The sequence below is a fragment of the Eucyclogobius newberryi genome, unplaced genomic scaffold (assembly GCF_026437365.1).
Source record: "Eucyclogobius newberryi isolate DKJ021-1_F unplaced genomic scaffold, fEucNew1.0.hap1 SCAF_10, whole genome shotgun sequence".
Classification (NCBI taxonomy): Eukaryota; Metazoa; Chordata; class Actinopteri; order Gobiiformes; family Gobiidae; genus Eucyclogobius; species Eucyclogobius newberryi.
This window is the reverse complement of record NW_027315724.1, coordinates 10,920,558-10,946,631: the sequence shown is the minus strand read 5'-3', so window position 1 is coordinate 10,946,631 and position 26,074 is coordinate 10,920,558. Positions and strand designations below refer to the sequence as shown.

Below are 26,074 nucleotides of genomic sequence, written 5' to 3'. Positions count from 1 at the left end.
TCCATTCTTCTAATTCCAGGAACACAGGCTCGGTGTAATTGTGTCTGTTAGTGGAGCAGAGGTGGCGGGGATCAGAGCTGTGTCCAGGGGCCTCCCAAATCAAAAGCTCCTTCATTACACAGTGAGCGAGGGCTGCTCCTTATCAGATATGTGCGGGCAGCGCCTCACCCATCATAGTAGACTCTTTGAAATACTGTGTTGTATAATTGTATAATTGTATAATTCTGATTGGACAAAAAAGTACAGAGCTAAAATGCTAAGGATGTTAAGTCTTTATACCAAAAAATAAGCAATCATTTAGAATTTCCAGAGAAGAAAGGTCAGTTAATTTGCGTTTCTATTATAAAAGATGTGAAAAAAATAAATACAAATATAATTTTCTCGCCTCAAAATTGTATTTGAGATTCACAAAAAGCATTGTTAAGTAATTGTACTGTAACTGTATTATACTGTAAAACCTAAAAGTCAGGATTCTTCTTTAAAGATCCCATGTCAATTCAACCCTACCTCTCAGTCACAGCCCTTTTCCTGTTTCTTAGTCTACCCTAAGGGTATATTTGATAATAATAACTGTTGTGCAACACCCATAACACAATAGTTATGAAATATCACCCATACCTTGGACCCTGCTCACAAACCCGGAAATGCGAATGTGTTGGTTTGAGATTCGCCCCCACCCTTGCAAAGAGCAATCCGCCTCCCCCGCCCAACCCGTGACGTAGTCTCAGCGAGAGCGTGTGTCCCCCACCCACCCCGTGACGTAGTCTCAGCGTGGAGACGGTGAATGTAAACACAGGCCGAGGCCCTCTACACAGCGGCACACGGGAATGCCAAGTTATCAAAGAATAAAAGCAATAATCACATTTCATCATCATAAAAAAATGAAAAACATCAGAAAACAATGTAACAACAAACGCCTCGTCAGGAAATGTGCGTGAGTCGCACATGTACATGTAGCTTTTGTACTTACAGCTCTCGCGCTCCTTGTCCTCTTTATCGTGGGAATAGCACCAGCACTCAAATGTAACTTAGTTGTAGGTTCCACCCCACAAGTCCGAAGGTTCACAGGCTCTCCTGTCCAACGTGAAACTAACTTCAAGCTGACTCCGCGTTGGAGCGAAAGTTACCGCGGCTCCTCTCACCCCCCTCCCCCTTTCCCCCTCGGCGCGGAGCCGGGGGGGAGTGAGTGTTGGGGGGAGGAGGGAATTCTGATTATGACGCGATTGTGAGTAGCCCCCGTTCATCTGCAGATCCGAGGAGAAGAAAAAGTCTGTACTTTTGCTAAAAACTGCGGGAATCAATTAAAAAAACACTTTTGCCACATTATATGAGGCACCGATAGCACTGTAAGAAGGTTAAAACCTCTGAAAAGTCGATTTTGCATGATATGGGACCTTTAATCAAAATGTCTATAATAATATCCAAGTACATTATGTGAAATAAAATAGTAGGCTCTGATATCACGCTCCCGGACCACCTATTTTGAGTGGTAACAATCGCACCATTCTCGGAGTGAAAGGTCATTTATGCCGATTTGGCAGCGTGAAAATTAACCCTTCGGGGTCGACAGCTGCCGTTGACGTCATACGGAAGTAGAGACCCGTAGCAACGTCTGAGTTTTTGTTTTATTTGAATCCACCCGATAAAACCAAAGTTATGATCATTTCAATTCCATAAAAAATATGCGCTCTTTTCTGCGCGCGTTACATTTCTTATAATAACTTTGTCGTCTTTTGTGATAAAACGAAACGGAAAAAAACGTTAGCCTTGTGCTAACCCGGATGTTCAGGATGCACACGAGGAATGTAAACATTAGTCACATGACAAATAGTCAAAGAGGAAGAACGAACGAGAGGAATAAGGCTGTTTTTGAGTAGTTTTGGAGAGTTTTAGTATTTCAAGTATTTCATTGTCAGTAATATAGTTGTTGTGAAGCAAAATGAGGGGCACACTTCATGTTGATCAAGTTTAGACCTGGTTTAGACCTGCTTTAGTCCTGGTTTAGTCCTGGGTTAGTCCTGGTTTAGACCTGGTTTAGTCCTGGTTTAGTCCTGGTTTAGTTCTGGTTTAGACCTGGTTTAGAACTGGTTTAGACCTGGTTTAGTCCTGGTTTAGTCCTGGTTTAGTCCTGGTTTAGACCTGGTTTAGACCTGGTTTAGACCTGGTTTAGACCTGGTTCAGACCTGGTTTAGACCTGGTTCAGACCTGGTTTAGACCTGGTTAAGACCTGGTTTAGTCCTGGTTTAGAGCTCCTTCTGATGTGGCTCTCTGTGTCATTTTGGACAGAAACTGTTTTGAGAAGTAGCACAAATAGAAAAACGCCTGTGGATTTTTCCTTCTTTTTATTGTAAATAGTTGTTTATTGCTTGTATATATCACAAGAATACTTTTATATGTTCATATTTGCACCTTGTGGTTCAGTTTGAACCTTTTAAAATGCTTGGTTGAGCATGTTTGAGGGTTTTACAATGAAAAAAACATAATTTTTCTCGACGGACTTTGTGTTTTCAGTGTGTGTTTAGGTCCAGTATGTTGAAATAGTATGTCAAACTGAAAAACTAACTAACTGATCATATAGGTGAGGTTGTGCTGAAAAAAAATATACCCAACATTGGTCTGGTAAACATTTCTTAATGTAGTATATCAGGGCAAAATTGAAGGTACCCAAAAACGGCCAAAAAAGCTCTGGCCCCCGAAGGGTTAACTAAAAGACTGACATGAAAGACCCAGAAAGGTAAAGGCCCATTTAAAGTGTAAGTTCATTAATTTTATTCAGACTTCTGACATTTTTGGCCAATATTTCAAATTCCTAAATCAGTGCAATTATATAAGCAGTAATTTGAGAAAAACGTCGAAGCAGTAAATTCTGACTATTTTCCTCATGGTTCAAAATCGGGTCTTCTTCCCAACCGCCCAAGTCCTCCTTTATTCGCATTGAATCCCATATTCTCCCCCGTTAATTCCCTTGGAAATTCAACCCTACCTCTCAGTCACAGCCCTTTGTTTGTGTGAGTGTATTCATCACATTGATCACATGACCTGTTTCTTTGGGGATTAAAATCAAGTCCCCAAAAATTGAATGCCTCGATTAAAGATAATTGACATGGTTTAAAATGTTTTTTTTCTGGGTCATATTTAACAAACAGCATAATCAGATCACCATTTTACATTCTTTGGAAACTGAAATGGTGATATAATATAATCGAAATGGCTTAGTCCGTTCACTTCCTGTTTAAAACTGTTAAGCTTCTTCATAGTGACATTTTACCATAGAAAGCAGCGGATTTAGATTGATGTGCTTTTATTTTTGAAGAATGGCTGCTGAACATTTCTGAACCCAATGTGAATGACTCCTAAGTCTTAATTCTTATCACAACTAAGTACAGGGAAATGGGCGGGGCTAGGGGGTAGGTGAGAACAGGAATTTTGGTTAAAGCTCCTAAAAGTTGATTTTGCGCAATATCCCACCTATCAAATATGGGTTTGTTTTAGTTAAGGTTAGGGTATAGTAGTGACTATAGTTAAGGTGAGGATCCGTCTCCAGGAAATTAATACTGGTCAATGTCAATCAAAAACATGTGTATAATATATTTCTGTGTGTGCGTGTGCTTGTGCGTGTGTGTACAGGTGGAGCTGCCCCCCTCTGACCTGGGCCCCACTGCCTCGCTTACACAGACCCTCTCTCTGCTCAGGGAGGTGCTGGTTTCACACGACTCTTCGGTTGTGCCTTTGGATGCGCGCCAGGCGGACTTTGCTCAGGTAATGGTCACAGAAATTGCATACGCTTAAAAGGATATAATTTAGCTCATAAAAATCTAGTTGTGGGTTTATTTTTTGCTCACCATTTAAATAATTTGTTCTGCATGGCTGTAAACTGCTCATACGTTTTATGATATGATTATAGAGAACAATAGACCCTTCCAGGCCTGACTTGTTGCGCACACACACTAATGAGATAGAAAAATTTACTTGAATTGGTAAATTTGAAAAAATTGCACGGTGGCAAAGGCGGTTAGCGCTCTTGCCTCCCAAGAAGGAGATTATGGGTTCGATTCCCGGACCAGACCAACATCACATGATCTCTCTGGGTGGAGTCTGTATGTCCTCACCGTGTTACCGTGGGTTCTCTCTGGGTTCTCCAGCTTCCTCCCACATGCATACATGCAAGTATTAGGCAAAATTGGTGGCTCTAAATTTGCCCTAGCGTAGGAATGTGAGAGTGAATGGTTGTCTGTAATGCCTATGTCTCTGTGTTGACCCTGCGACGAGTTGTCCAGGGTGTACCCCGTCTAAAGCCCGAAGTGACTGGGATAGGCTCCAGAACAAGCGGTAGAAAATTGATGGATGGATGGTTTTGACGTTTGTTAACCGCGCGAAATGATTGATATTTAAAGGCGCAATGGACGATTTTTCGGCGATTTGAGAACGCAGGCGGAAGTGCGCATACGCACTCCCCCCGTGCGGACTGATACAACACACACGTGCGTTTGTTTATTAGCGCAACAGAGCGCATCGCATCTCTCGTCTCCCGTAGATTTCCGTCTTCTTCTGAGTCAGCTCGAACTGTCTTTCTCCGTCTTCATTTTGTCCCGTACACTGAGGGAACTATATTATGATAGATCAATGCGCTTAGGCACGCGGAAACGTGGGGACGAGCGTGACGCGGCTGCAGGTGAGCGGTAGGTGCGTTTTATGATTGATACGTGGCAGGACTAATCGGCAGTCCATGCCACGAGGAAATGAGGCTCAGATTTGGTCCAAAAAAATCATCCATTCAACCTTTAAATGTAACATTTTAGTATCAACAATATAATATGTAACTTCAGCTCCACTTCCTAAAGTTTACAGATGTGTGAAGGATTTTGTGGTGTTTGATGAACCAAAAAATTAAAATGTCATTGCCGATATATTTTTAGTGCGATTAGTTGGGAAAATGTATTACGTGCTTGTTGGTCTTTGTGCTAACTTTGCCTTTAATCAATAAATTACATGAAATACTTGAAAACAATTTAAAAATCTCTAACAAGGCTCTGGTTTTGTGTCAATCAATCAATCAATCAATAAAATGTTATTTATAGAGCACAATTCGTACAAAAGTGCAATTCAAAGTGCTTTAAAAATTTAAAAACACATTAAAAAAAGTCAAAAAAACAAAACACTAACATGGTATTTAAAATATTAAAAACGAATTAAAAGTATTTCAGTCATAGGCGCGGCTAAACAAAACAGTCTTTAGCCTAGATTTAAAGACAGGTGGGATGGGGGCCTGTCTCACAACCTGGAAGGTTATTCCAGACTTTTGCCCCATAGAACTGAAACGCAGATTCCCTGTGTCTTGTCCTGACTCTGGGCACCAGCAGGAGGCCGGTCCCTGAGGTACTCAGAGTCCGAGATGGTTCATATGGCACAACATGTCTGAGATGTACTTTGGTGCTAGGCCATGGAGAGACTTGTAAACAAGCAGAGCTGCTTTAAAGTCTATTCTCTGAGCCACAGGGGGCAGTGCAGAGGCCTGAGAACAGGACTTAAGCCTCGTACAGACCGCTGCGGCCGAATCGCGCCCGACGCAGAATTTGAGCGCGTGTACATTTGTAAGACAAACGCACCGGACGCGCGTTCTCGACGCGCCGAACTCATGTCCGTAAAATACACTCGGCAGCAGACGTGCGTCCGAGTCGTCCTGCGCACATGCGCAGTGGAGTTGTGCTGTGTTGCTTTTCTCGTGGTGTAAATGGAGTTTAATGTTGGACCAGGGCTTTGGTTTATTAACTTTACAAAGTCCAAAAGCGGAGGCGATGGGCTCCGGGGCCCGTCTGGGACCCGCATATACTTCAGAGCTGAGCAGAGTTTAGTCAATATCATTATTTGCTCGTTATTTGTTTGTTTTAAGGATTTTTTTTTATCTCGCGGGTTTATTTTGGGTCTTTTTCCGGGTCGTGCGTAGGACGTCACCTCTGATTGGCTGCTGCGGCGCATCTGCTGCAGTGAGCTGAACAAATCTGAACATGTCGCGCCGGCTGCTTTGGGCGCTTCGAGCGCCTCATACGCGCGCTCAAAGCGTTGAGAGCGTACGAAAACGCACCTATCGCGCCGCAAAAACGAAGGAATCGCGCCGCGAGAATTGCACTACGTGCTCGACGCCCGTTTACATAGACTTTGAATATAAACTGGACGCTTCGGCCGCCGCGGTGTGGAGGCCCCTTAATGTGAATCAAGACCCGAGCAGCAGCGTTTTGGATGTACTGCAGCTGTTTTACAGCTTGTTTGAAGAGGCCAGTGAGCAGGCTGTTACAGTAGTCTAATCTACTGGAGGCAAGTCTCGCTAAGTCTGGTTTAGACACTATATTTTTAATTTTGGTAACGTTTTTTAGGCGAGAGTTTTTTAATAAGTTGTTTCACAGACTTTCCTTGGCATTCTTTAAAGAGGGGAGGACGGAATAAAATTAACATTTTATTTTCACGTTATCAAATCTCATCTCTACCATCCAGAAGTCGGAGTTGAATTTAAAAATACAATTTTATTCTAAATACATTTCTTGGACTACCACCTCTCTGCATTATCTACATAATTATAGTTATCAATGCAAGAAATTGAAAATAACCCTTATTCTACTGAGCGGTGTACAAAAATGCCTTCAAAAAAGATGGCTCCAGCAAAATGTCAATGATGCCCTCATCTGCCTGAAGAGTGGGTCCAGCTCGACTCAGACGGTCCCTCATCTGCCTGAAGAGTGGGTCCAGCTCGACTCAGACGGTCCCTCATCTGCCTGAAGAGTGGGTCCAGCTCGCCTCCGACGGCCCCTCTTCTGCCTGAAGAGTGGATCCAGCTTGACTCCGATGGTCCCTCATCTGCCTGAAGAGTGGGTCCAGCTCGACTCAGACGGTCCCTCATCTGCCTGAAGAGTGGGTCCAGCTCGACTCAGACGATCCCTCATCTGCCTGAAGAGTGGGTCCAGCTCCAGTCTCCCTCGTGTCCGTCTGTGAGAGTCGGATCGCTCCTTCACTGGAACTCCTCCAGGTTTCTACGCTTTTTTCCCAAAGAGGTTTTTTTTATAGTTTTTCTTGGCCGAGAAGGAGAGTCTAAGGACAGAGGACCCTGGGACATCGTCCATCGCCACCACAGACATTGTCTGACTCCATTGCCACCACAGACATTGTTGATTCGGCCCTCAGAGGCGACTGTTGTTGTGATTTTGGGCCTTACAAAAATAAATTTATTTGATTTGATTTGATGCAAGATAAAAGATGCACCACTGGTGTGCAGCCTGTTATCAATATTTTTGATTAAACGTTTGCCAACTGCACAATATAGTAGACTACACTAAGTGATTGCCTTAACCCTAAGCCTGGTGAATGAATTAACTTCACCTTTAATGTGGTGTACTATGAAGGCCTGTATTCATGTTTAACACCCTTACATCCATTATAATTTGTTTTTAAAGTAAACATTCCTTCCATAGGTTTCAGAGGGTTACCCCCCACGAGTCCGAAGGTTCGCTAGTCCGAAGGCTCGCTAGTCCGAATGTTCGCTAGTCCGAATGTTCGCTAGTCCGAATGTTCGCTAGTCCGAAGGTTCGCTAGTCCGAAGGTTCGCTAGTCCGAAAGTTCGCTAGTCCGAAGGTTCGCTAATCCGAAGGTTCGCTAGTCCGAAGGTTCGCTAGTCCGAAGGTTCGCTAGTCCGAAAGTTCGCTATTCCGAAGGTTCGCTAGTCCGAAGGTTCGCTAGCACGGTGCGGAGCTGCGCGCTGAAGTGCTGCTTGATGCGCTAGTTAGGGACCGTCTCTAAATTACGATCGCACAAGTGTTTGTTTAAAAATGTGTTATCTTAAAAAATATCAAACATATTTATACAAAAAAAAATGAGAGTGTCTACAGAGCCGCGGCGCGTGGCTGAAACTGCTAGGCAATTTTGTGCCGCGGCTCCTGAAACTGCTGGGCCATTTAACCGCGCCGGGTTAGACCGCGCTGGGTTAGGGTTAAGGGTCAGGGTCAGGGTTAGGGTTAAGGTCAGGGTTAGGGTTAGGGTTAGCCATGAGGCTATATGGCCGTGCCACGGCTCCTGAAACTGCTGGACTATTAGCCACGGCCAAAAAAAAATGGATTGAGCATGAATCTAAGTAGCTAATCCTAGGTGCCATAGTCCTTTTGGGTTAAAAAATGTAACCCTTTGTAGATTTTTAAAGAATATTTTTCTTAAAAAAATCAAGGATTCTTTTCAATAGCTCCCAAGTCAGCCAACCTAGATAGACAACGCTAAGTTATAATAGTAGTTTGGGTCTCTATGTATCACCCTTTTACTTTTTTACTTTTTTTTTTTTTTAATATTATGTTTTTCTAACTGGCGCACGAGCCGCGAGGAGTTTCGGACTAGCGGACCTTCGGACTAGTGAACCTTCGGACTTGTGTTCAGCCACCATTTCGAAGATGGACCACTGCCATTGCAATGTCTTAAAGTAACTGTTTAATGGAAGGTGGAACTCACAGTGATCAGACAGAAAGTAGTCCCAGACTGACAGCTTCTCAGAAAATGAATCATCCCGTGACCAAACAAGTCGATTTGATATTCTTTATTGAATCTTGACAGGAACACAAAGTGTGCAATGAATGAAAATGTCTTATTGAGCCATCTTGAATTTGGCCACAGTGATTTAGTCCAACGCTGTGGCGTAGGAATCTTTCACACGCTCGAGTCGTGGACACGCAGCTCAGATCAGCTCACCGGGAAGTAGCGGCCTTACAATGCCATCAGATGAGAACGCGTGACTCCACAGACGAGCTGGACATGTCGACATGCGTAGGACTTGTGCTACTTAAATGGCAACAACAAAATTATTCTGATACAATCGGATTAATTTCCTCATTCGAACACAAAGAATTCAATGAATTGGAGCCTGAGCCAAAGCCACGCCCACCCCGCATCCTTTATGTTAATCTACCAGTCGATCTCATGGATCTATGGTTGATCTAGTAAGCCGTGAGTTGCGAGAGTTTTAAAACCTCTCTGACGTTCTGACGCAAGTGATCAAACTTGGTGTCGTAGTTGTTGGTGCAGAATAAATTTTTGTTTTTATTTTTATTGAAATTTTGGCCAAAATAACTGCGGAGAATCTGCGAAAACAGAAAAAAGTAACTAACCGTTTTTTGACGGCTTGTGAAACAACTTATTAAAAAACTCTCGCCTTGGATGGAAAAAAGCTGCTGATGTTATTGATTTGACTTGTTGAAATTCTGGTCTTAGTCCATTATTCTCCTAAATTTCTTAATTTAGGAGTAATAGAGAGAGAGGGAGACTGGAGGTGATTGCTAACAAGCCCATTTCAGGTCCAGGGAACAGCGCCTCATTGATAGTTGATCACATGAACAATGAACATTTTACACAAATTATTTTACTTAATAGCATATTTTAGCAGCCAGACTTTTCCCTCGTTCTCCATATAGTGAACAGAGTCAGTATGTGGGTCTGTTGCGCAGCAGGGTGCTCATTCCAAAGGGAAATCAGGCATAACCGAGCCAAAAGTTTCCCGGCATCTGCACTGCTTTCTCCCTTCAAACACTCCATGTAAAACCTACACCGGTTAATAGAATTAATTCTGGGGGAAAACTCCCAAACATCCCCAATCTGCAGCGTCAAAAGGCTCATTCACTTGACAACTTCACCCGACTCATCAAAAATCTCAGAAGTTTGAGAACCAATGATCTACAGCAATTCTCCAGTCTGGTAATGAGCTAACACCCCCTCCCTCCCCCTCCTCATCCCAGGTGCTCTCGTGCATCTTGGACCCGCTCCTGCAGCTGTGCACAGTCTCTGCCAGTAACCTGGGCACGGCGGACATGGCCACCTACATGGTCAACTCCCTGTACGTCATGAAGACCACCCTGGCTCTGTTTGAGTTCACCGACAAGAGGCTGGAGATGCTGGAGTTTCAGGTCTGCCACACTACACTTTATGTACTCTCCAGGGTGGTGCGTTTAGCTGGGATCACCATTATTGCTCCAATACCATAAATGATTAAAAAAAGAAACCACAGAAAAAAAGACATATTGGGTAAAATTGTAAATACAAATTTAAGAAAATCCAAGAAACATAAGTAAATTATAAAAATGAAAAAGAAAAGTTAAGGCTCATAGGTACATGATATGAGTTTTACTTATTTTGTTTTGTTTTACATTTTGTCCCTTATTTGAAATATTACTTTATTAATAATAATAATAATAATAGCTTTATTATTACATTATTGGCTGCACTTATTACGTTATCCAAGAAAATGTTTCTCGTAGTATTACCTTATAGGCTTATTACATTTAGAATTAAAATTATTATTATATTGATCTTTATCTGTTACTACAAGCCTGCTCACAGTAAAAATTTAAAGTTTTCATGTTTTTCGCAGTCTAAACACCTCCAATTGAATAGATGCCAGATAGATTATCGTTTAATGCCATACTGCGGAACATCCCAGTGGCATATTGCACCTTTAAATATGACTTCAGTGATATTAGTGGTTATATTTTGTTCTGTAATTCAGCGACCTCAGCACTGTTAACCCTTCTACCACACAAAACTCAAACCATGCCCTCATTTTCAATCTGTGCCGTCTATTTTTTGAAACTATGTCGAAGTCTTGAAAGCTTAATTGTGAAGTCTTTATTAGTATCTAGTATTCCGCTCTTTTATACAGATCCATAATCTATCCAAAAGATTTAATTTTCTCTCTCACAAAGGTGCACGTCATGCATTGTTGCGGTTGAAAAGCGCCATCTCGCCGTCTATTTTTAGCGCACCTTTTGTAATTGAGCGGCACAAGAGCAGCCGTGGAAGTGGCACAATGCTTCCCCATTAAGGCTGAGTACAATTAGCTCCCACGGCGCCGGGCTCTCACAGAGACCGAGGCGCTGCGCTCTCTTCTCACGCTCTGTTCCACTTGGCAGATCGAGGCTCATCTTGACACGCTGATCAACGAGCAGGCGTCCTATGTTCTGACACGAGCGGGACTCGGCTACATCTACAACTGTGTCCAGCAGCACGGCCCCGAGCAGGTGACCGCCCATGTCATTTTTAACGCGCTTTAGAGCAGATGGAGGTGTGTACTCGAGTAAAAGTACAGTTACAATTATGAGAAGTGCAAAAGTAGCGGTCCAAGAGCCTACTTAAGTAAATCATAAATCAGATGTATCTCCCAGACAGTTACTCTTACACTTATTTTCATAGTTACTCTTACTTGAGTGAGCAAAAGTGTTCCCAGATACATTTTTACTCTCACTTCAGTCATTTCTTTGTACTTTTACTTCAGTAATATTATTTTTGAAGTAAAGTTACTCTTACCCACCTCTGAGTAAGAGTAATTGTGACATCTGATTTTTTAATTTGAAGTGAATGTATTGCAAACACAACTTTAAACAATCAACAAGATCTGGTATTTTTAAAGGATATACCATAAATATGAGAAAAACTAAAACATAAAGCTTTTGTCACTTGTAGACCTACTTACAAACCTTTAATCAACTCGAAGTAACAGAAGTGCTGTGTATGGAAATTACTCTAAAAAGTACAGCTTTACCTCACCTGTCGGTGTAATCCCTCCCAGGTCCAGGAGGGTTGTATCAGCTGGTCACTGTTTTTCAACATCTAAGAGTCATTCTCTATCTGCAGATCTGGTCTCTCTGCATATAAGACATACTATGCTTTTTAAGGATAGTAAAGGATAGTAAAAGTATAATATAATCAATGGTATTGATAATCAGTATTTTACATGTTGTTAGCCTCATAGCATCAAGTCATTGTTCAAGGTTTTCAGAAAAATATGAAACCTACTTGACACATATTACAGAGAGGACTTACAGACAAAAGTATAAGTCTTTCTGATTGGCTGAAGAGGGCGGTAGTGACACGTGTCTATTAAGCAGGGTCTCGAAAGTAGAACGAGATGGATACAAAAAATAACGTTTTGGCCATTCTTTTATACATTTCTAAACCAATTGTTGCCACCTCCAGCACTTTTTTTTTTAATTAAAGGTTGAATGGACGATTTTTTTGTCCCAAATCTGAGTCTTATTTCCTCGTGGTGTGGACTGCCAAATAATCCTGCCACGTGTCAATCATAAAACGCACCTACCGCTCACCTGCAGCCGCGTGTGGCTCGTCCCACGTTTCCGTGTGTCTAAGCGCATTGATCTAACATAATATAGTTCCCTCAGTGTACGGGGCAAAATGAAGATGGAGAAAGACTGACTGACCCAGAAGTAGACGGAAATCTACGGGAGACGAGAGATGCGATGCGATCCGTCGCGCTAATAAACAAACGCACGTGTGTGTTGTATCAGTCCGCACGGGGGAGTGTGCATGCGCACTTCCGCCTGCGTTCTCAAATCGCCGAAAAATCGTCCATTGCGCCTTTAACATGCTTTGAAACTCTTTAAAATCTTCCAAAATGGGTCAAATAGCCTCCTGAGGTCAGTGAAAATAAAGCAAAAGAAAACCTCTTTGGTTATGTTTCTGACGTTCCATAATTTTCCCCTTAACCATATTCCACAGATATAAAAACTCTAAAACAATCGCCCTGAGCCTAAACCATGTGCATAGCCAAAACTAAATAAACAGGCAATCCCAGGCAAATGTGGCTCTTTTCGGAAGAAAATTATATATTTAAATGTTGTACTATTGGTTTTGTTATTTTGGAATAATCATATTATAAAGTGTGTTGTAATGTATTTTAAAGTCAAACTATAAGTGGGCATTTGACTTTGGAGGTCTAATGCATTCTTCTGTCCTTTGTAGCAAAATACAAACAACACAAAAGTATAAAAAATAAATAAATCAGTTCTACAACATGCTTAAGGAAGGTTTTTCTGAAGCATTACATCATTCTGGGTGTAACGTTAAATTTCAGATATTTTAACAGCTGCGGTGTGACATCAACTGTCTCACCGCTGCACATTCACTAAAAAAAATTCCATTAAAAAAAACTAATAAATGACGTAATATGTCTGTATTTGTTAAATAACCGTGTAACGTTCCTATTATCTATAACCTAACTAACTAATTATACAGAAATAAGATTAGAATCATTATTTCTTTTGGTCTTTCTCTTAAACCCTGAAGCCCAGAGTTTGTCCTGGTGCATAAGTGACAGATGAGCTCCTTTTTTTTTTATGTTTTTTTAAAATAATATGTGATTTTTCATGTCACACTGCAAGACACACTTTGGATTACGACCTCAAACTCATTATATCCATTTTAAATTTACGCGTTTTTTTTTATTTATTTTTTAGCTGAAATAAAACATGACTTCATTGCAATTTACATAAGATATTTATCTGCACTATTGTTTAATTTTGAAGGGAGAAAAATATGATTTAGAAAGTAATTTAAAGTCATGTTAAGTACCCAAGTACACATATTATTATCCACTTAAGAAACTTCTGAAACGTCTGAAAAGCTCTATTACTTTACCTTGTCTCTAACACCATTTCTTTCCACTAGACCACTAATAATTCTTTTGCTTTGTATCACACATTGTCCTGCTACCACTGCTGCCTTTACAATATCCATCACCATGGCTACCGCTGAACAAAAACATTTGTTTCTGTTGGATATCTGAATGAAAACCTGGATTGAAGCTATGATTCTACTCTGGAATAAGTGCTGGTCCTCCTCTACACATGGGTAGTAGTCTGACTGAGCGCCATCGTTGTGGTGCATGCTGGGTCACACCGGGACACGCCACGCCCACAACTGCAAACGCTGTCATTTAAGCACGCCGCTCTCTCCCTCTTTTTGGGTGGCCTTGGTTACCGAATGCGTAAATTACACAGACATCCCTAGTCAGAGTCACTTTTATGCCTTTTAGAGTGAATTCACGTTTGGAAAGGATTCTGAAGGAAACTAGAAATTACTAATGTGAGAAAAGGACTTGGTGAAAGTTAGTCAATCAAATCATAACTTTTCTAAGGGTGGATCCGCCCCCTGCCAGTCTCCACAGAGATGTTATTGCCATGCCTGTTCCACATTATTACATTAAACATTTTCTGTCTTGTGTCGATACAATTACAGATGTTTTATAGCTTGAAAAACATGCATTCTTACTGTAAGTAGGCTCTCCTCACCACAGATCTGACTTGTAAACGTGTCCTGGTGGCTTACTGTGGAATATTTCAGGCAAAGTGCTAGAGCTGCAACGGTCTATTATTTTAGACATCGACTAGTTAGTAATGGTTTGTTTTGATTTGTCAATTTTTGTCAATTTGGATTTTTATTGTACTTTGAGACATTTTCTATACAAATAGAAATATGGTGACTGGAGGCTTTTGAAGGAGGGAATATTTACGATTGTTGTGTATTGACAAAAATCAGAAAGGGTTCATCATTTGTTTATAGAATACGTTTTTCGTTTGTGTTTTAGAGTCTGTAAAGTCCAGAGAACGATTACAATTATTTTAAAAAGGTGATTATTTTTTATAGTTGACGAGTCACGATTTGTCAGGGCCCTCCATCAAAAAAGTTATATAGCCCACTGTAATTTAAAAAATCCATAGAAATATTTCTCGGCAGTTACATTACTCTGCTATTTCTACTACTATCTTTACTTGCTGAAATATTGGTATATGTTTCAGATTTTACTAAATATCGTGCAGATTTTTGCAAATTTTTCTCTAGTTTGACTATTTAGTTTCCTTTATAATGTTACTTCCTGGTTGGACATGAGCAGCAGGTGTGACGTAGGTAGAAGTAATCCCACAACTGTTTCCTAGCAACCATTTCATAAACAAATGCCACATAAATTACACAATAGTTATTGATTTTAACAATCAATAATACCTGATAACACCTTTATTTTGTTGAATGCTCGTTTAAACTCAGTTGTGTGTAAATTGTCCCTGCCTTTTGGATGGAAAGTCGCTTTTTGATGACATCACAGAGGGATTCTGTTTTCAATCTCAGCTCTACTTCTATTTTGCAATATTTCTTCACAAATTGCAACTTGACTGACGTAAAACTATGATGACTATTTATGCCACCAAACTAACTAACAATTAGATAAAAACACGAGAAGCTGCAATGTACTTTAAGCAGACTGGCTCTTACCACCACCAGAGGCCGCTGTTAGCCCATCCATGCCTATTTTTCAGTCTGAATAACTTTACCATCTGAAATAGTTTGAATTGGGCACAGTTTCAGCTGATGTGCCTCGCCGTGTCATAAACCCACGTGTAAATACTGCTCTGGGGCTCTTAACTCCGCCATTCACCGCTTTAATGTGGCCAATTTAGACCTTTAATCTTGGCATAAAGTGGCCATCCAGGTAATCACGACCGGTTAATTGCCTGAAAAGTACTTACCCTTTTGCTTACAATGGTGTATTTTTGTCACGCTAGCTTCAAGAACGAGGCATACAAAATATTAGAATCGAGCATGAAGTTAGTTATGAGAAAGACCGTGAACATTGTCAGTGAGAATGATCGAAAAACATTTGACTATTTAACAATTAAAAAGTATTAACTTTGGAAATAATGAAAGCTGTTTTTAAGGTAATACATTTTTTTGATAAATTAAATAAACGAATACTTCCATCAAACCAGTGCCTGAATTTGTTATGATATTAAATTAAATAGGACAGAAATTTAGGGATGCTCCGAGGTGGTCTACGGAAGGGAGTGGATATGGATTTGTTTGCGCCGATATGATATCCGATATTTCTCTCGCTGTGTCAAATTTTGAAATCTACACCAAAGATTATAAATGTTTGTTGATATGTGGTAAATGTTGTTGAATTTTGAGTATATCATTTACAGCAAACAATTAATTAAATAAAAACTGCAAATTAAAATGGTTATGTTGTAAACTGAACTTTTAGGTGCACTTTTGTGAATACCGATAATTAAACCTCAACTGATACAAAAACTAATATCCAAATAAAAATGAAGTTATTGCAATTCAATCTATGATACAAAAAAATAAACTTGAACATAAAGGGCTTTTTATCAAATTGACACCACTTCCAGGCAGTCACACACTAGAGGAATGGTAACATATTAGACAATGATAATGTAATAAATGATGGATTACACAGCGTTTTTGTCGCGGTGTCAATAATCGTGTCTTAGATGATATCAATAATTCACATAAAGTTGAATGTTTATTGTGAAAAATGCTTCCAAAGGCGCTGATTCAAAATGAAAATGGAAAAAAAGTTGTGTTTTTAACTTTCAAATAAGGGTATATGTTAATATTTCTGCACTTTTGTGATTAATTTGACAGACATTTCACATTTGTCTGATAATTAAACCTCAACCAACACGTTTAAAGACATGTTTTAACACATGTCTGTCAATTAAAACATGTTGAGATTTTTAACACCATCACTCACTCAAATTAACTTTTTGCTTTTGTTGAAATTATAACATTAAGTGATCTGGGATTTAAAGAGCAGCCATAGTTTTAGCCTGATTGCATTTCAATTTCAAAAACGTTTTTAAACATCAAAATTTTAAAAAAATAAAATAAATTCACAATGAAATATGAACTGCTAAACTAATCACCTGTATTTCAGTCTGAACTACACCATTACATAAAGTAACAGTATTTTTTTCTCTGCTGCTGTTTTTAGCCTCTGGAGGTTGTTGATCTGTGTTGACCTACATGGCTGAACAAAGCGCCGCGCTTCAGGGGCGGCGTGGGGCCCCCGAGTATGTGCTCTCCCTTTGTTATGGGGGGGGGGGCCTCAAGGCTGACAGTTAACATGATGTAACCCACATTCTCCACTGGGGTCAGCCTAGGACGTTTAGCTTATCAGTGCATTTAGGTTTTGACTCATTCCAAATTCAAATCAAAGCCTTGCATATTTTATTAAAAGATAGAAGTGACTAATCTAGATGTTGTGACCTACTTTTGTCTCCTTCAGTGTCAGCGAAATGTACTAATAAACTTGACTTAAATGTGGGGTCTGTCTGTTTGAAACTTGAATGTTATGGATATACTAAATATCTTCTTTTATGATGAAGACTTATTCATCAGTTGAATTAAACATGTTGAATTGTGTTTAGGGCCCTCTGTCCCTCCTTCCCAGCATGGACAACTCCTCAGTCAAAGCAGCCATGGTAAGTATTACACAAAAAGTATTTGTTACATAAAAAGTACTTGTGATGTGAGTGCCCTTAAATTGCACTTCTAAACTGGCTTCACAGTCTAATCTCCTCGGGTTTTAGAAAGTGCTTAGTTCAACTTCTTTTTTTGCATTTCCCGTTTCCAGGTCCAGTTTGATCGGTACCTGTCGTCGCCGGACACTCTAGTGATGCCACAGCTCATTTTTCTGCTCAGCGCTGCTATCAAGTGAGTCCTGTCCAGCCACGCCCCTTTAGCCTCCATGCACACGCAGCGGAACATGGACACTGAGCGTGAAACACAAGGGACGCACCAATATATCGGCCCAGTATCAGCATCGGACAATATTCATGTCGGTGCGTAATATCGTTATCAGCCAAAAGCACCGATATCAGTCCACCGATATTACTCTGTGGCAATGAAAGAGTTAACTCTGCTGTAACTCTTACTCCAAGTAACTTTAGTGTGAGTGGTTTTAAGGAGAAGAGAGGAAGCTGAGAGTGAGAGTGCACGGCTGGAGTCAAAGTCAGAGCGTCCCTGAGTCCCCCTTGTATGGTCCTATCTCTGTAATGACTGGGCCTATTCACATGAAACAAGAACTGACACAAAGTTCAGCATCTTCACTGTCTTCAATTCATTTGTTCTCAATACCGTTAATACTATGCCGTTACTTAACCCAGAGATGTGATGTTGCAGGACAGTGTTACTGGAAACTGGTCCGGTTGTTCTCGGTCGCTTACTTTTCAGATCATAGTCCATGTGTGCCCTTATATACCTGCTTTAGCTCCCTCTCACTCTTTCTCTCCATCATTCTCTCTCTTCCCCCCTCTCCCTCTCTTTTTTCCCTTTCTTCTCTCCATCCATCTGTCTATCTTACACGTTTTCTCTATAGTCCCTACCACTCTTTCCCTCTTCCCTTTGCTCTCTATCAATCGCTGTCTTTCTGTCTATTCATCCTCCTCCTCTCTTCCCTCCTCCCTCTTATTTCCTCTCCTCTTCTCTCTTGCTCTTTATCTCTCACTGGGTTCCCCTCTCTCTCTCTCTCTCTCTCTCTCTCTCTCTCTCTCTCTCTCTCTCTCTCTCTCTCTCTCTCTCTCTCTCTCTCTCTCTCTCTCTCTCTCTCTCTCTCTCTCTCTCTCTCTCTCCCTCTCTCCCCTCCCTCTCTCTCTGTGTCTACATTGAAGGCTACTTTGTGTGAGTCACGTTTTACCAGGAAGCGCGCCTGGCTCTGAACATCAGGTTAATGTTCTCTATTAATGGACGCCGCCGCGCTGCAGCTCTGATGCAGCCGGGACACCATTAATTAGCTTCTGCTCCATTTCTCGCTCCCCGGAATTGCCCCCCCCAACTTCGCCATCCACCGCCAACAAACCTGCGGTGTATCGCCCTAAAAGCACAGGTTAAAGAAACGGCACAGCGCAGAGAGGCTAATGCGGTGTGCTTTTGTGCGACGTGTAAGGCAGGTTTTGTTCTCACGGGGCCCAATTAGATCTACGGAGCCAGAGAGTGTAGGAGAGTGGCACAGGCTCAACCCTCCCACGATAAGCTCACGTGACAGGACTCTCGGGGGGACGAGCTGCAGCCTCCACTGTACCTTCAACATGAGATGGAGAAATGGAGACATTTCAGTGTGAAAATTCAAAGCAAATCCCTTATGAAAATCAGAATCCGAATCAGAAAAGGTTTATTGCCATTGTCATTGAACAGAATTCACAACATAGGAACTTGTTTTTGTGATTCGGTGCAACATAAAACAATTAATTCATTTTCTACCGCTTGTTCCCTTTCGGGGTCACGGGTGACTGAGCTTATCCCAGTGACTTCGGGCCTTAGGTGGGGTACACCCTGGACAGTGGCGAACTCGTTGCAGGGCCAACACAGAGACATAGACACATAGATAACCAGTCACTCACACTTCACTCTCACATTCATTCACTAGGGCCAATTTAGAGTTGCCAATTTTGCCTAACACATGCATGTCTTTGGACGGTGGGAGGAAGCCGGAGAACCCAGAGAGAACCCATGGTAACACGGGGAGGACACAGTGGAGATGGGGGAGTCTGTGATAGTGAGGGGGGATGGGGGGCTGTGACTTTCCTGAAGTCCACGATCATCTCCACTGTCTTCTGGGCGTTGAACTCCAGGTTGTTACCGCTGCACCAGGACACCAGCTGGTCCACCTCCCTCCAGTAGACAGACTCATCCCCTTCCGAGATGAGCCTGATGAGGATGGTGTCGTCCACAAACTTCATCAGTTCGTAGCTAGAGGTGCAGCAGTTTGTGTACAGGGAGAAGAGCAGGGGAGAAACTACACAGCCCTGTGGGGCTCCTGTGCTGATAGTCCGAGTGTCTGAGACATTCTTCCCCAGCCGCAAGCACCAGTGATCCACCTGCAGGTGGAGTCAGGCACGTTCTTGACCTGGAGCCCTGTCTTGAATCATCTTTCATAATGATTTCTTTTCCATTTCCAAATTAAATTTGTCTCCCCTTTGTGAATATCCAGTATAATGTTTTTTTTGGGCCTTTTTGTGGCTGCCAGGAGGATGTTCCAAAGGTAACTGTTCGTTATGTCTATGGCAGGAGTCCTGAGGCCCAAATATATAGATCTAAAATCCAATGGTGATGTCTGTAGCACTTCATTCATGATAGTGGTTTGCCTCCTGGTGCCACAGTTTCTTCAGCAGCTAGAATTTCCTTGTGAATAATGAGCACTTTGACATGGAGTTATGAGGAAATGTGACATACGTTACACAATTCTCTCCAGACTTGTGATTTTTGGGTTCTCCACTGAGATATATATATATCTTTTCCCATTCTTTGTCAGTCAGAATGAAATGACCTTCTCTTGCACCAGAATACAGGAAAGAATATGACCCCCAGATCCCCCTTAGGATTGTGAACTTAATTCTAAAACTAATGTATTTCAATTACAGAAGATACCATAATTACAGCATGTTCCAGTAGATGGCAGTATGCACTACAGGCCGTCACTTCTCACCTCATTAATCGTAGAGATAATCGGAGCAGTTACACCCGCGGCATGTGACTCATTTATTTATTTCTGTGTCAAAGCGTATGACCTCAAAGTTGTACCTGATCACGCTCAACCGTCTGTCTTTTGTAAACAGCCCAAACCAATCGGGGTCAGCTATTTTTACACGCCGCCGATGAATGGTTGGTATGGGGCGTTTGAGAGAATGTTGGCCGTGACGGGGCTCGAGTCACGGAGGTGGAGCGGGATTAAAGAGTTGCGCTGACAAAAAGCTTTAGTACTCATCATAACCGCCTGTTGTAGTGACTAATGTGACAGTACAATACGCACGCTCTGGGATCGCTTTAAACCGCACTAACCAGAAGCATTTATTTATCTATTATTGCCTAAAATTTCAAACTGAGATACGTTATTTTCTCTTATCTTACGGAGGTAGGTTAGATAAGTACAATGTGCAGTACATTTTCCATCCCTTTTAAATTACAACCGTTACAGTCTTCAAACACATTGCTTTTTGATGATATTTGTTACTTATTCATGAAAAAGTTTAAACATGTGTACATTGTCATCCAAACTCAGTCGCTCCTTGTTTAATGCATGTTTTAGACTTTGAAACATTAAGTATTGTCACTACATATGCCTTATCTCCTTGATTTCCAAACCACTGTGCCTGAAGTAATGCCAAGTGTGCCAATTTGGATTCACACATACATTTAATTGAAACATGTACCCATTTGGAGTGGCCTAACCGGCATGAAATGAAACCACATTTGTAAAACGTGTCCCCGTTTGTGTCGCAGGGAACAGATCTTCCGTCAGTCCACAGAGCTGGTGTGCAGAGCCTATGCCGAGGTGCACGCCGCCCTCACCAGCCCGGCAAACGGCTACAAGGACTCGGAGAACCTCGTGCCCCGGTTGCCCCAGCAAGTCCAGACCTTACTGTCCTGAGCCCCTCCTCCACCTGCTCTTCCTGACCGCAGCTGCAGCAAAAGACACGAGCATGTTATTTAAAGCCTGGAGACGGCGTAATGACATAAATGTATATAAAAGAACATTACATATACGGTGCCCGCAGCGGTTTATTTTCTCTCCTGTTCAGCACAGTGTCTCATGTTGTACAAAGTAAGGTCTTTTATTACTAATATTGGACATAAAGAGAATTATACTCATAAATGTATGAGGTTTTATGTCTTCTTTCACTATACGTCACTTTGCTGACCTTTGCTGGAGAACATGTTCACATACTGAATTTAGGAGCCACAAAACAACCACTATGTTTACAGCTAACTTGAAACGCTGTGGTTAATCCAGCTAAGCACTAGTTTAGATTAGTTTAGATGAGCTCACCAGCATCCGTGTGCTAAACTGAAGACGTTAGCTACAGGTGCTAGACTCCACAACCTAAATCCTGACTCTGATTTTTGTGGATTTGCTTCCCACACCCATCAAGTGTGAGAACTTTAGAGGAAAAACTGGTCTGACCCTGAGAAACGACTAAAAGATTTGAAGAGAATAGATTTGTTTACGTGTGTGGCCCGGTAAGTCACCTTTAACCTGTTTTTGTGTGTCATTTGTGGGGATATTTGTGGAAAACTGGTGAAGCTGTCCATTACCGGTACTTTCCACTGATTTTTCAATTCCAATACCAATATCGACAATACATTTTTGAGTGTCATCCGATATCAACCGATTACTGTTACTATGTTATGTTATTACTATGTCAACTTCCTAAATGCGCTAAGACTTAACACACTAATGACATTTTTGTACACTCATGACAGTAACTTTACAACAGCACTGTAAAATAAGCTTGATTTTTGTTAAAAAATTCAATTAAGACGTTCTCAAAATGGCTATAATTGGAATATCGGATCAGTATTGAAAGATAGGTAATCGATCCATTACATTTCCCAGTATCAGATAAATGTATAGTCAAATGCTGTGTTTTAGTTGTGTAGTGAACATATTATCTTTACCATTTGAACAACTGGGGAAAATTTTAAAGAAATTAAAAATCCTTCATCAAGAATGTGTCAAAAAAAAAAGTGTCATCATAATCTATTAATTCAACAAATTATGTAAAAAGTGGTTTTCATTTGCTAAAATCATCTTGACGTTCCACATTTGATGATATTCTGTGCTTAATCTTAGTTTTTCCATTGAACTCACGTCACTTTCCTCTTCACTTCACCAGAATTTTGAATATATTTGTTTTCAATCGTCTCTTTGGACTAATAGTATTTTTGTTTTTTTATCTCACGCTATCTTTCTCAACTCGTTACCATATCTGAGTACTACATTTTTAAAAGCGGCCCTACGTTGGTGTTTCCTGCTCAGATGACATAAGTGGCCACAAACCCGGATGACAGGGAGAACCGGCTCTGAGCGGTGCGCTTCTGCCCTGTGTGTGACTCCAGACTCTGGGCACGGAGCCTGGAGCTGGTGCTGGAAGTTCCACAGCTCCTCCAGGGCAGAGGTCGGGACCAAGGCCAAGACCGAGGCCAGGAGTTCCCCTGCGCTCCTCCTGCTCCACCCCGTTATGTAGTCACTAATTTAAAAATACTAAGCTTGAGAAGAGTTAAAGTATCCAAAATAATCACAAGTAACTAAACATTGTTCCTACTTTGTCACTGGTTGCCATAGAAAACATAGATATAATGAATATGATTTAAAGGTTGTTTCAAGTCAAGAGTATTGTTACATAAGTGGAAGTTAAAAAAAACTTAGAGAGAAAGAAAATCTGTTTCCACTGGTTCACTTTGGAGTGGGCCATAAGTGAATCGTACCGGCCGGTTTAAGTTCAAAAGAGAGAATCCAGACGGCAAAAAACAAATAAATTGTTTAAAAAAAAAAAAAATTCACCAAACATTGACTCGATCTTGAGATGAATCGCTGTATTTCCACTGGTGGTAACTTCAGCCGACAAACGTAGCAAAACAAAAGCTAAGCTATGTTCCTGTTCATCAATGCACAAGACTGAAGAGAGGGGAAGAGAATGCAGAAAAAATTGACGATAAATCAAAATTGTTTCTCCTGTATGGCTCCATGGAAATGATACATACACTGGAATATTATAGCCAAAGGTAACATTTCCATGGAAACAAACAGGAGGAGCCTCCTCCAGACAGAGTACAAGGTTTGGTTTGTGGAGAAGCTTTTGCAACTCCCGGGCTTAATAAAAACTTTTGTTAATAATTGTTACTTTGAAATGATATTACATCATGTTGTAGTGTGATTAAAGTACTATGAGCAGTATACTTTATTCACAAAGTTACTGAAGTAAATGTGTTGAAGTAATGTATATACAAGTCATGTACCACTCGGCACTTCGCTACGTCTCCTGCTCCCTCCAGTCTCCTGCTCCCTCCAGTCTCCTGCTCCCCCTCCGTCTCCTGCTCCCCCTCCGTCTCCTGTTCTCCCTCAATCTCCTGCTCCCCCTCCGTCTCCTCTTCTCCCTCAATCTCCTGCTCCCCCTCCGTCTCCTGCTCCCCCTCCGTCTCCTGCTCCCTCCGGTCTCCTGCTCCCCCTCAGTCTCCTGCTCCCCCTCCTTCTCTTGCTCTCCCTCCAGTCTCCTGCTCTCCCTCCAGTCTCCTGGTCCCTCCAGTCTCCTCCTGCACCCCCTCCGTCTCCTGCTTCCTCTCCGTCTCCTGTTCCCCCTCAGTCTCCTGCTCCCCCTCCGTCTCCTGCTTCCTCTCCGTCTCCTGTTCCCCCTCAGTCTCCTGCTCCCCCTCCGTCTCCTGCTCCCTCCGGTCTCCTGCTCCCCCTCCGGTCTCCTGCTTTCCCCAGTCTCCTGCTCCCCCCAGTCTCCTGCTCCCCCTCCGTCTCCTGCTCCCCCTCCGTCTCCTGCTCCCCCTCAGTCTCCTGCTCTCCCTCAGTCTCCTGCCCTCCCTCCGTCTCCTGCTCCCCCTCAGTCTCCTGCTCCCCCTCAGTCTCCTGCCCTCCCTCCGTCTCCTGCTCCCTCCACTCTCCTCCTGCTCCCCCTCTGTCTTCTGCTCCGTCTCCTGCTCCCCCTCGTCTCCCGCTTCCTCCCGTCTCCTACTCCTTCTCCTGCTCCCTCTCCTGCTCCCTCCCGTCTCCTGCTCCCCCCCATCTCCTGCCCTGGCTCTGGATGTCCCGGGCTGATCACTGGCCAGGACATTGAGTTCTGGAGATAAATGGACTAGCACAGAGCGGAGCTGCATCTGGATTTGGCGCTGCGGCCCTTTAAATAGAGCTGGCTTTGGCTGGACTGGAGCAAAATAATTCCTCTGTGTTTCCCTCAGCAGCAGTGTTGACAACAGAGTGATAGAAGAGAAGGAGTCAGTGTAATTCATATCCATGGCCTGTAGTGGGAGTCTGAACACGGTTGCAATATGGACAAGGAAACTGATCAAGGTGGTTTAAGTTATAGAAGACATATTGTGCTTTTCTTAACTACTTATAATTATGTAAAATTTACTTTTATTTAGCGTCGTTCACGCTTGAATTAATCTTGTTTACAAGCTTGTCTTCTCTGCTCCTTCTCTGAGCCTCATAAAAACACTCAAAAGTTTAAAAAGTCACAGATTTCTGAGGTCAAAGGTAGAGATCCGTGGCCTCACTCATTGGTCATGTGTCAATGTATCATTTAGAACAAAATAAAACTTCTCTCATCTCAGATTAACAGCGTAACATGCAACGCTCATCCTTTATTTTTTCGTAGTAAGCATTTGTTTTGATACGTACGGCCCATGTGTGTCCACCTGTCAATCACACCACTCTGAGCACAGGAAGAAGAAAACATTGACCGGACTGAGATCTATCTGCATAAAAATAGAGACTTTGCAGTCTCATGTGTCCTAATGTGAAGCTGTATATAATAGTATAATAGAGCAGGTGGTCCGTTTATAGATTTTCTTTGCATCTTTTTTATTGACACAGCTCCAGAGACAAAGTGACAAAAATCTACAGAAATATTTATCTTAAAAAGCAAATAAAAGCCAAATCAAACTTTGCACTGCACCTCACTTATCTTTGTGCCTACCAGCTGTTGGTTTCTAGTGTTATAGTTTCTGTTTCTCATTCTTGTTTCCTTTCTGTTTCTCTTTCTTGTTTTCCCATGAGTCCATTCCCAGTGTGGAGCAGCTCTCACAAGCTGCCCTATCACTGCAGAGACATGACATTTGTGACATTTCACTAGCAGGGACCACGACAGAGGTAGATACAGAAGAAAAAAACAGATAACTTATAGGAAGTTTGAAAAACACTCTCAGTAGAAGATCTCTTATAAATATAAATGGAGTATGAAAGAATATTTATTGATAATAACGACGATGGATCGACGATGGGGATCGACGATGGAGCGATGATGTAGTGACGATGTAGCGACGATGCAGCGACGATCGACCAACGAGAGTTGGCTGGGTAGAGACTCAGGATGGGGGCTCTGTCTCGGGTAATCAGCCCAGACGATTCAGAACCCCCCCTCCGTAGATGGTGATGTTATAAGGTGAAGATGATAGAGACACGGGGTGAGAGGGTGGGGTCGAGAAAGCAGAGACGACAAGATATGTTGTGAATAGGCCTTATAAATAGGGCTTCTGGGTAATTAGAGGTGTGGTTAGAGAGTGGGGTGTGTTTACTGGTGGAGTAGAAGTTGAGGCGTGGTCCTGCTCCTGAACCCCCTTTGGCGATTAACATCTCCAACCCCACTTCACTAGCAGGGACCACGCCACAACAATGGAGTATGAAAGAATATTTATTGATAAAATCGACAATGGGTCGACGATGGATTGACGATGGGGAGCGATGATGTAGCCACGATGTAGCCACGATCAAGCTACGATGTAGCCACAATGCAGCCACAATCGGCTGGGTAGAGACTCAGGATGGGGGCTCTGTCTCGGGTAATCAGCCCAGCTGATTCAGAACACCCAAAGATGATGTAAAAATTAAGGAAGATGATCTGGATCTCGACGTGAGGCCTGGCTGGAAATTATGTTAACCAAGTGGGGCGAGAGAAGAGAA

At 42.1% G+C, this 26,074-nt stretch overlaps 1 protein-coding gene across 1 annotated transcript in view; it reads left to right on the top strand.

The window, feature by feature from the left end:
* Positions 1-21,266, top strand: part of cog6 (component of oligomeric golgi complex 6) — a 54,381-nt gene extending 33,115 nt beyond the window's left edge. Inside the window, exons 14-19 of the mRNA XM_072460574.1 lie at positions 3,628-3,759; positions 9,759-9,926; positions 10,929-11,036; positions 17,040-17,093; positions 17,246-17,325; positions 20,890-21,266. Coding sequence (XP_072316675.1) covers positions 3,628-3,759; positions 9,759-9,926; positions 10,929-11,036; positions 17,040-17,093; positions 17,246-17,325; positions 20,890-21,037 — 690 coding nt within the window. The 3' untranslated portion in view covers positions 21,038-21,266. The remainder of the gene's footprint in view (positions 1-3,627; positions 3,760-9,758; positions 9,927-10,928; positions 11,037-17,039; positions 17,094-17,245; positions 17,326-20,889) is intronic.
* Positions 21,267-26,074: the final 4,808 nt, after the last annotated feature.